Consider the following 12186-nt stretch of genomic DNA (forward strand, 5'->3'; position numbering starts at 1 on the left):
GCCTTGGAAAATCTATTTCTTATGTAGAGGCAACAATAATACTACAAGATACTGCTGACATAACACATGAGGTCACGTAAGTTTCACTAGAAAATGAAAGTCTCTGATCTTCATAATCAAGCAAATATAGAACATCAAATTATAAAGATATTTTACATATATTTGCTATAATCACTAATAAGTTAGTTCCAATTATAATCCAAACTTCAAGTGGCAATGTTGTGATATAACTACAGATACCGTCAACCTCATGCCATGACACGAGAGCACAAGCCTGCTCAAGTACTTTTAGCATTTTATATTTATTAAAAAAAAAAACTATCTGCATGTCTAATTATAATGGAAAGTTCAGCAAAAAAGCATAAACAGATTTTATTTCAGATTATAATTTTTTTTAAATTTTAATTATTTTTAAAGTTTTTATTTAAGGGGCGCCTGGGTGGCTCAGTCGGTTGAGTGTCTGACTTCGGCTCAGGTCATGATCACACGGTTTGTGGGTTCGAGCCCCGCATCAGGCTCTGTGCTGACAGCTCAGAGCATGGAACCTGTTTCAGATTCTGCATCTCAGTCTCTCTCTGCCCCTCCCCCACGTGTGCTCTGTCTCTCTCTGTCTCTCAAAAATAAATAAAAATGTAAAAAAAAATTTAAACTTTTTATTTAAATTCCAGTTGGTTAACACAGTATAATGTTAATTTCAGGTGTAGAATTTAGTGATTCATCACTTACATACAACATCTAGTGCTCTTCACAAGTGTCCTCTTTTGAACATCAATTGATAATGAAGTATATTTACAACATTTCACACCTAAGGCATTATAGTATATCATCATAGTGAAAAAAATTATTTTATAATGAATGTAAGCACTTATGACCTAGGGATGCTCACAGGTAACATAAAAATATACATATATGTGTGTGTGTGTGTGTGTGTGTGTGTATACATATACACACAAATATATGTGATATATATACACACACACCACAGAAATGTATAACCTATAAGAAATTTTAGTGGTGTGAAAAATTCTCTCTCAATAACTCAATATAGAAAGTACATGAGAATGCTCTTTCTCTCTCAACATCCAGTATTCAGGCATTCAAAATAATAATGAACTGAAGGTTTACTTATTATAAGGGAAACAATCATAGAAAAGGCTGAATGGGAGGTGAAAAACTGAACAATGTTAGAAATAACCAAGTATTAGGGGGTCAGAAAAAATATCCTTACAAAGAGGAGAAAAAGGAAAACTATCACACTTTTTGAAACCTACCAATCATTATAGTGGTATTCTGATTTGATCAGAACATTTAGATAGTACATTCTTACAGTAATTCCCTCAGAAGAGATAAAGCAGTCTGTCCTTTTTCTTACTTTTCCCCATGAGGAAAAAAAAAATAAAAACAATCATGTTTGCAAATGACTTTATTTTATGGTAATTTTATTTTAGACATCAAGGGTATGTGCAGATATTAGAAAAATAAAAAATACAAAGACGATAATGGGCAATGATTGATTCTGTACAGAGCAAAAATGAATGCAGAAAAATTATTTTATATATACACTCTTTAAAACCTTATTCTAGGGGCGCCTGGGTGGCGCAGTCGGTTGGGCGTCCGACTTCAGCCAGGTCACGATCTCGCGGTCCGTGAGTTCGAGCCCCGCGTCAGGCTCTGGGCTGATGGCTCGGAGCCTGGAGCCTGTTTCCGATTGTGTCTCCCTCTCTCTCTGCCCCTCCCCCGTTCATGCTCTGTCTCTCTCTGTCCCAAAAATAAATAAAAAACGTTGAAAAAAAATAATAAAACCTTATTTTATCATGAGGCTTTAATGCTTTCCTGATATAATTTTACTTTTAATACTTCAATGAAGAGTGATTAATAGTTTATTTCTTCATAGAAAAAAAATGAGTTTGTTTCCCTATCAAAAGGCAGTAAAAATGGGAGTCCTATCGGGATTCAATTTCATTTAAATTCAATTTTATTCTGAAAAATATATTTCTTTAGAAACAATATTTAACTTGTTTGTGTTTGTGATCATTTCCAATGTTCTTCACATACTATTTTTTACTGAACTACAATTAAGATACAATGTTATATTAGTTTAAGGTTTAAAATATAATGATTCAACAATCTATACATTTCTTAGTGCTAATCAAGTTAAGTGTACTCTTATTCCCCTTTATCTATTTCACCCATCCCTTCCCACACCACCCTTATGACAACCACCAGTTTGTTCTCTGTATTTAAGTCTGTTTTGTAGACTGCTTTGGGTAGTATTCACATTTTAACAGTATTTATTCTTCCAATCCATGACCCCGGAATGTTTTTCCATTTCTTGGTATCTTGATACCATTCCTTGGTATTTTATGACTCTTGGTGCAATTGTGAATGGTATCAGATTCTTTATTTCTCTCTCTTTCTGTTGCTTCATTATTGGTGTATAAAAATGCAACCGATTTCCATACATTGATTTTGTACCCTGCAACTTTGCTGAATTCATGTATCAGTTCTAGCAGACTTTTGGTGGAGTCTGTCAGGTTTTCCATGCAGAGTAGTATCATGTCATCTGCGAAAAGTGAAAGTTTGATGTCATCTTTGCCAATTTTAATGCCTTTGATTTCCTTTTGTTACCTGATTGCTGATGCTAGCACTTCCAACACTATATTAAACAACAGTGGTGAGAGTTGATATTCCTGTAGTCTTCCTGATCTCAGGAGGAAAGTTCTCAGTTTTTCCCCACTGAGGATGATATTAGCTGTGGGCTTTTTATAAATGGCTTTAATGATGTTTAAGTATGTTCCTTCTATCCTGACTTTCTCAAGGGTTTTTATTAAGAAAGGAGCTGTATTTCGTCAAAAGCTTTTTCTGCGATTGACAGGATCATATGGTTCTTATCTTTTATTAATGTGATGTATCACACTGACTGATTTGCAAATATTGAACCAGCCCTGCAGCCCAGGAATGAATCCTACTTGATCATGGTGAATAATTCTTATTATATGCAGTTGAATTCGATTTGCTAGTATCTTATTGAGAATTTTGGAATCCATATTCATCAGGGCTATTGGCCTGTAGTTCTCTTCTTTTGCTGGGTCTCTGTCTGGTTTGGGAATCAAAGTACTGCTGGCTTCACAGAATGAGTCTGGAAGTTTTCCTTCCCTTTCTATTTGTTGGAACAGCTTGAGAAGGACAGGTATTATGTCTGTTTTAAATGTCTGGTAGAATTCCCCAGGGAAGTCATCTGGTCCAGGACTCTTATTTTTGGGAGATTTTGATAACTGATTCAATTTCTTCACTAATTATGGATCTGTTCAAATTTTCTATTTCTTCCCATTTGAGTTTTGAAAGTGTGTGGGTGTTTAGGAATTTGTCCATTTCTTCCAGGTTGTCCATTTTGTTGGCATATAATGTTTCATAGTATTCCCTGATAATTGCTTATATTTCTGAGGGATTGGTTGTAATAATTCAATTTTCGTTCGTGATTTTATCTATTTGGGTCCTTTCTCTTCTTTTTGAGAAGCCCGGCTAGAGGTTTATCAATTTTGTTTATTTTTTCATAAAACCAATTATTGGTTTCATTGATCTGTTCTACTGGGTTTTTTTTTAATTTTATATTATTTCTGGTCTGATCTTTACACATTCAATGCAATCCCAATCAAAATTGCACCAGCATTCTTCTCAAAGCTAGAACAAACAATACTAAAATTAGTATGGAACCACAAAAGACCCTGAATAGCCAAAGTAATATTGAAGAAGAAAGCCAATGCTGGAGGCATCACAATCAGAGACTTTGGCCTCTACTAAAAAGTTGCAGTCTGAAGACAGTATGGTACTGGCACAAAAACAGACACATAGACCAATGAAATAGAACAGAGACCCCAGAATTGGACCCACAAATGTAAGACCAACTAATCTTTGACAAAGCAGGAAAGAGTATCCAATGGAAAAAAGACAGTCTCTTTAACAAATGGTGCTGGGAGAACTGGACAGCAACATGCAGAACAATGAAACTATACCATATACCACTTTCTTACACCATTCAAGAAATAAAATCAAAATGGATGAAGGACCTGAATGTGAGACAGGAAACCATCAAAACCCTAGAGGAGAAAGCAGGAAACAACCCTCTTTGACCTCAGCTGCAGCAATTTCTTACTCAACACATCTCTAAAAGCAAGGGAATTAAAAGCAAAAATGAACTATTGGGACCTCATCAAGATGAAAAGCTTCTGCACTACAAAGGAAACAATCAACAAAACTAAAAGGCAACCAACGGAATGGGAAAAGATATTTGCAAATGACATATCAGACAAAGGGCTAGTATCCAAAATCCATAAAGAACTCACCAAACTCCACACCCGAAAAACAAATAACCCAGTGAAGAAATGGGCAGAAAACATGAAGAGACACTTCTCTAAAGACATCCGGATGGCCAACAGGCACATGAAAAGATGCTCAATGTCACTCATCAGGGAGATACAAATCAAAACCACACTGAGATACCACCTCACACCTGTCAGAGTGGCTAAAACGAACAAATCAGGAGACTATAGATGCTGGTGAGGATGTGGAAAAACGGGAAACCTCTTGCACTGTTGGTGGGAATGCAAACTGGTGTAGCTGCTCTGGAAAACAGTGTGGAGGATCCTCAAAAATTTAAAAACAGAACTACCCTATGAGCCAGCAATAGCACTGCTAGGAATCTGCCCAAGGGATACAGGAGTGCTGATGCATAGGGGCACTTGTACCCCAATGTTTGTAGCAGCACTTTCAACAATAGACAAATTATGGAAAGAGCTTAAATGTCCATCAACTGACGAATGGATAAAGAAGATGTGGTTTATATATACAATGGAATAGTACTCGGCAATGAGAAAGAATGAAATATGGTCCTTTGTAGCAACATGGATGGAAATGGAGAGTGTTATGCTAAGTGAGATAAGTCAGGCAGAGAAAGACAGATACCATGTTTTCACTCAAACGTGGGTCCTGAGAAACTCAACAGAAGACCAGGGGAGAGGGGAAGGGGGGGAAAAGTTACAGAGAGGGAAGGAGGCAAACCATAAGAGACTCTTAAATACTGAGAACTGAGGGTTAATGGGGGGTGGGAGGGACGGGAAAGTGGGTGATGGGCATTGAGGAGGGCACCTGTTGGGATGAACACTGGGTGTTGTATGGAAACCAATTTGACAATAAATTTTATATAATAAATAAAATAAAATAAAATAAAATAAAATAAAATAAAATAAAATGAAATGGCTTAAAAAAATTCACCTGTGAAGCCATGTGGTCCTCAACTTTTCTTTGTTGCGAATTTTTAAATTATGGTTTCAGTATCATTGCTAGTAATTGGTCTGTTCAAATTCTCTATTATGTCCTGATTCAGTTTTGAAAAGTTTTATATTTATATAATTTGTCCCTGTCTTCTAGTTGTCCAAATTGTTGGCACACAGTTTTTCATAGTATTCTCGTATAATCTTTTGTATTTCAGTGGTGTCAGTTGTTATTTCTTCTCCTTCATTTCTGATCTTGAGTCTTTTCTCCCTCTCTCTCTTTTCTGATAAGTCTGGCTAAAGGTTTATCAATTTTGTTGATTTTTTTTCAAATAACCAGCTCCTGGTTTTTCTGATCTATTATTTCTTTCTTTAAAAAATTTTTTTAATATTTATTTATTTTTGAGAGAGAGACAGAGACAGAGCATGAGTGGGAGAGGGCAGAGGAAGAGGGAAACGCAGAATCCGAACCAAGTTCCAGGTTCTGAACTGTCAGCACAGAGCCCGATGTGGGGCTCAAACCCACGGACTGTGAGATCATGACCTGAGCCGAAGTCGGTCACTTAACCAACTGAGCCACCCAGGCGCCCCTCTTTTATTTCTTTAAACCTCTATTTCATTTACTTTTGCTCTAATCTTTACTATTTTGTTCCATCTACTGGCTTTGGCCTTTGTTCCTTTATTTCTAGCTCCATTAAGTGTAAGGTTAGGTTACTAATTCGAGATTTTTATTCTTTCTTGAGACAGGCCTATAATGGTATAATCTTACCTCAGAACGGTTTTGCTGCATCCCAGAGTATGAGCTATTATGTTTTTATTTTCATTTGTCTCCATGTATTTTTTTATTTTTTCTTCTTCTGTTGAACTATTGGTTGGTTAGTAGCATGTTGCTTAGCTTTGTGTTTTTTTCCGTATTTTTCTTGCAATTGATTTTTGTGGTTTCATATCTTTTTTTTTCTTTTTTTTTTTTTTTTTTGGAAAAGATGCTTGATGTGGTTTTATCTTCTTAAATTCATAGATACTTGTTTTGTGCCCTAACAAGTGATCTATTCTGGAGAATGTCCTAGATGCACTTGAAAATAATCTATTTTTTGATGGAATGTTATGAATATATATGATGTTAGTTTCATCTTGTCCAATATGTCATCCAAAGTCACTGTTTCCTTAATTTTCTGTCTGGATGAAATATCCATTAATGTTAAGTGGGGTGTTAAATTCAATTATTATTATTGTATTAATTTCTTCCTTTATGCCTGTTAACACATGCTTTATGTTTTTGGGTGCTCCCATTTTGGGTGCACAAATATTTACAACTGTTATATCTTCTTGTTGGATTTTTACCTTTTATCATTATGTAGTGTCCTTCTTCTCTCCTATTACAATCTTTGTTTTAATGCCTGTGTTGTCCAATACAAGTATTGCTCTCCTGGCTTTCATTTCACTTCCATTTACAAAGTGAATGTTTTTCCAAACTTTCAATCTCCATGTGTCTTTAGGTCTGACCTGAGTCTCCTGTAGGTAGCATTTAGATGGGGCATGTATTTTTTATCCATTCAGTAATCTTATGTCTTTTGATTGGAGCATTTAGTCCATTTACATTCTAAGTAATTAATAATAGGTATGTAATTATTGCATTTTGTAACTTGTTTTATGGTTTGTTTTTATAGTTTTTCTCTTGTTTTTCCATGTTTACTTTCTTTCTTCCCTTGTGATTTGATGGCTTTCTTCAGTATGCTTTAATTACTTTCTCTTTACTTTTTGTGTATCTACACAGGTTTTTGATTTGTGGTTACCCTTAGGTTCATATATATTTTATGCATATAGAGTCTATATTATGTTGATGATCAGTTAACTTTGAAGTCATTTTAAAAGTACTAAAATTTTACTTGCCCCACGTTTTATATATATGTCATACTTTACATTCTTTTGTGAATCTCTTCACTTAATTTTTATAGATACATTGATTTTACTGTTTTTGTACTTTAATCTCCATACTGGTTTTATAAGTGATTAATATACTACTTTTATTATATGTTTGCATTTACCTGTGAACTTTTTTCCTTTCATAATTTTCTTACTCCTAATTATGGCCTTTTCTTTCCAGTCAAAGAATTCCTTGGGATGCCTTGGTCGCTCAGTTGGTTGAGCGTCCGACGTCGGCTCAGGTCATGATCTCACAGTTCGTGAGTTCGAGCAGGCTCTGTGCTGACAGCTCAGAGCCTGGAGCCTGCTTCAGATTCTGTGTCTCCTTTTCTCTCTGCCCCTTCCCCACTCATGCTCTGTCTCTGTCTCTCAAAAATGAATAAATGCTAAAAAAATTTTTTTTTAGAATTCCTTTTTTCTTGAAGGCTGGTTTAATGGTGATAAACTCCTTTAACTTTTTTTTTTGCCTGGGAAACACTTTATCTCTACTTGTGTTCTTAAGATAGCCTTGCTGAGTGGAGTATTCTTGTTTACAGGTTATTTTTCTGTCAGTACTTTGAGTATACCATGCCATTTTGGTCTGCAAAATTTCTGCTGAAAAATGAGGTGAAAGCCTTGTGGGGTTTCCTTTGAATATAACTGTTTTTTCTCTTGCTGTTTTCAACATTCTCTATCACTAAATTTTGCCGTTTTAATTATTTTGTGTCTTAGTGTGGACCTCTGTGGGTTGATCTTGTTGTGGGTTCTGTGTGCCTCCAGAATCTGGATGTCTGTTTCCTTCCCCAGATTAGTGAAGTTTTCAGCTATTATTTCTTCAAATAAATTTTCTGTGCTCTTCTCTCTCCTCCTTCTGGGATTGCTGTAATGTGAATGTTGGAATGCTTGGTGATGTCACTAGGTTCCCTTAATCTATTCTCAATTCTTTTTTTTTTTTTTTTTTTTTTGATATTCAGCTTGGTTTCTTTCCATTACTCTTTTAGCTCACAGATACATTCTTCTGTCTCCTCTCATTTGCTATGGATTCCCTCTAGTGTATTTTTAATTTTAGTTATGAAGTTATTCATCTCTGATTGGTTCTTTTTTATATTTTCTATCTCTTTGTTATATGTTCATTGAGATTCTTCACTCTTTTGTCTAGTCCAATGAGTATCTTTATGACCATTACTTTGAATTCTTTATCAAGCATATTGCTCATCTCTGTTTCATTTAGTTCTTTTGCCTTAGTTTTGTCCCATTCTCTCATCTGGGACATATTCCTCTGTTTCCTCATTTTGTCCATCTTTTTGTGCTTGTTTCTATGTATTAGAAAAGCTAAGTCTTTGATCTTGAAAAGGGGTGGCCTTATGAAGAAGAGGTCCTGTGGGGTCCTGTAGCATCATGTCCACTGTTCACCAGAACCAGGAGCTTCAGGGGTGTCTCCTAGTGGGTTGTGTGCACCCTAGTGTTGTGGCTGTGTTTGCCTGCAGTCATGGGCATACCAGGCAGGATTTGGTCCCTGTGCTGTTAAGGAAAGAGTCTGGGGCCACTACAGGGCTGTAATTCAGCCTCTATGCCTGGGCTGCCATCATATCAAATTGCAGGGTGCTCTCGCTCTGTTGTCCTCTGAGAGGCTTTCAGTGGTAGGTGGGGCCTATAATCAAACCATATGCCTGCCCCCATCCTTCTATTAGGGCTGCAGTAGCATTGATCTTCAGGGTACTCTTCCTGCCTTTTCCTGAGAGGTTTTTATTGGTGGGCAGGGACAACAGTCAGACCAGATGCCTGCCCAGTCTGTCTGACATTGCTGCAGTTGCACTGCTATGTGTGGTTATCTTCTCCTCTCCCCAGGACAGTAGTCACTTTGGAGTGGTTCAGGTCTCCGTGAGGGCTGCTTACAGGGTGTCTCTTGGCAGGAGCTGCTTTGAAAGGATGCTTGCTAAGTGGGGTGGATATCCAGAATGCAGGATATAGTGTACGTTGTGTTGGCAAGATAGGTAGACAGTGTTCCTGCTGGTTCCTGCAACTGAATGGGCTATCTAGACTGGGGGCTGGGGTAGGGAGAAATGGTAACCAACAGCTCTTCTGTTCTTAGAGAAATCTCCTAAAGATCCCTGTCTCTCCTGCACACATTCTGAGATTAGTAAATAAATGTACTTCATGTATATCCCAGGCACTTTTTGAAGTGGTGCTTCTATGCTATATCTTGGCGGGGTTTTTTTGTTATGCTGGCTCTTTAAGGCCAAGGATTTCATTTCTTATTGCCCTGAGGGCCTCCCACAGCTAAGCCAGCTGAGTTTTAAAGAACCTGGCATTAAGTCCCAATGATTGTCAAAACTCACAATGTTAAGCCCCATGGTTTTCAAAGCCTAATGTTATGGGGACCTGTCTTTCCAGTGTAGTTCTCCCTTGCCTGGGGTGCTTGGTGTGGGGTCTGCTCCTCCCCTTTTCCCTGCTTGTGGTGTTCCTTCTGTTCATGGTTAGTCTCAGTAGGATTTTGGTTCCAGACTGCATCTGCCCCTCCTACCATTTTCAACATGCCTTCCCTGTGCAAAGTCTGTTCTGCCAGTCTTCTAGGTATTTTCTGTGTTAGTTGCACTCATGTGGCTATCTATGTGTGTCTGTGGGACCAGGTAAGCTCAGGACCCTCCTACTCTGCCAACTTCTCAAAAGTCTCCCACATACTAAACTTTAAAGTTAAATCTTTTACCTGGTCCAAGACAATGATTTCATCTGCATCAACCACTGTTGACAATCTGTGTGCAATGAAAATAGAAGTTCTGTGTTTGACTGCATCCCTCATGGCACCAAGAATAGTCTGCAAGTTTGACAACAAGAGTAAGAAAAAAATCTATTAGGTAAATGTAAATTAAAATAATCATACATTTCTTAAAGGAACATATACAATGCCAATTCTGTATTATATAAACTTTATACCACTACCAAATATTTTCCCTAATGTAAATAATTACTAAGAAGAGGAGAAACTGAGCAACACAAAAAGGCAAATATAACCACATTATTGTGGAAAAATTATCTTTGAGATAGGCAACATTTCTTAAAATTACAAAGACTGGAAGAAGGTGGATACTTCTATACATAAAAACAAACGTAATAATGATGAATACAGTGATATCAGGAACATGTTGGTTATATTTATCTAGCCTATGAGAACAAAAATAAAATGAGGTAGGAATCAAGTAACAGGATACAGAAAATTACAAAACAATCAATAGAAAGATAGGAGACTCAAAGCGTACAGAAGCATTTGCTTTTCATTATTTCAAACTTAGAGGACGGAAAGGGCAACAAAGACAACTGTGTATGTTTAACTTGAGCAAACTTCCCTTTCAAAAGTATTCTGACTTCTTTATGTACCATTGATTGATGGACACTTGGGCTGCTTCCACATCTTGGCTATTGTAGATAATGCTGTTATAAGCACAGGGGTGCATGTATCACTTCAATTAGTGTTTTTGTAATTTGGGGGTAATTACCCAGTAGCACAATTACTGGACCAGTAGCACAATTACTGGATCATAGAGTAATTCTATTTTTAACTTTGAGGAACCTCCATACTGTTTTCCAGAGTGGCTGCATCAGTTTGCATTCTGATCAACAGGGCACCTTTGTTCCTTTTTTTCCACATCCTCACCAACACTTGTTATTTCTTGTGGTTTTGATTTTATCCATTCTGACTGGTGTGAGGTGATATCTCATTGTAGTTCTGATTTGCAATTCCTTGATGGTGAGTGATGTTGAGCATCTTTTCATGTGTCTGTCTGCTATCTGGATGTATTCTTTGGAGAAATGCCTGTTTATGTCTTCTGCCCATTTTTATAAATTAAAAAAAATTATTTAAATATACAATGGAAAATAATTCAGCCATAAAAAAAATGAAATCCTGACATTTGCAATGACATGCATGGAGCTACAAAGTATAATGCTAAGTGAAATATGCCAGTCAGAAAAAAGACAAATACCATATGATTTTACTCATAAGAGGAATTTAAGAAACAAAAGAAGCAAAGGAAAAAAGACAGAATGAGACAGAGACAAATCAAGAAGCAGACTCTTAACTATAGAAAAGAAACTGATGCTTATCAGAGGGGAGGTGGTTGGGAGGATGGATGAAATTGGTAATGGAAATTAAGGAGTGCAATTGTTGTGATAAGTATTGAATGATGTATCAAATTGTTGAATCACTAAATTGTACACCTGAAACTAATATAACACTCTATGTTAACTATACTGAAACTAAAAATTTAAAAAGAACAAAAACCCTTATGTCATGATGAACTGAAAAAAAAAAGTGGCAAGAGGATGGAAATGGTTACACAGCAAAGTTGTCACTTCAGAAAACAATTAAATAAAGCAGAGAATGAAATGTCTAGCTCCAATTCCCCTTGCCACAGAAGCAAGGACAGCTTCTTCCTAACACCTCTGGCCTTTTTTGATCACAAGCATTCTATAGAAGGCACGTTGAAATGGTGAGGGGCTACCTTTGTCAAAAGAATTCTGAAAAGCAAGTTTTTAGAATCCATTTTCCCCAAAATATCCAAGATTCAGAAGAAATGGGCCAAACTGCCCAGTTATAAACAGAGGGAATGACTCTGAGACACTGGCCCTGAATAGTCAACAGGGAGAGCCTAACTGAATAAAGAGCAAAAGGAAGGAAATAGGGAAAAAAGGTATTCTGACTTCTTAATGAATTCTGGAAAACATTTTTTATTACAGTATAATTAACAGTGTTTTATTAATTTCAGGTATATGATATAATGATTCAATAGTTTTTCTTTTTTTTTGAGAGAGAGAGAGAGAGAGAGCACAAACAGGGGAGACAGGCAGAAGGAGAGAGAGAAAGACAGAGAGTGTGAGTCTTAAGCAGGCTCCATGTTCAGCACAGAGCCCGATGCAGGGCTCGATCCCACAGCCCTGATAATGACCTGAGCTGAAATCAAGGGTTGGATGCTCAACCAACTGAGCCACCCAGGCAACCCTGATTCAATAATTTTAT

General features: G+C 36.8%; 1 protein-coding gene across 1 annotated transcript in view; it reads right to left on the reverse strand.

Moving 5' to 3' along the window:
- Nucleotides 1-12186, reverse strand: part of ABCB7 (ATP binding cassette subfamily B member 7) — a 162566-nt gene that overhangs the window by 11548 nt on the left and 138832 nt on the right. The window contains exon 15 of the mRNA XM_047848211.1: nt 9880-9987. Coding sequence (XP_047704167.1) covers nt 9880-9987 — 108 coding nt within the window. The remainder of the gene's footprint in view (nt 1-9879; nt 9988-12186) is intronic.

This window comes from Prionailurus viverrinus, unplaced genomic scaffold, assembly GCF_022837055.1.
Source record: "Prionailurus viverrinus isolate Anna unplaced genomic scaffold, UM_Priviv_1.0 scaffold_55, whole genome shotgun sequence".
Classification (NCBI taxonomy): Eukaryota; Metazoa; Chordata; class Mammalia; order Carnivora; family Felidae; genus Prionailurus; species Prionailurus viverrinus.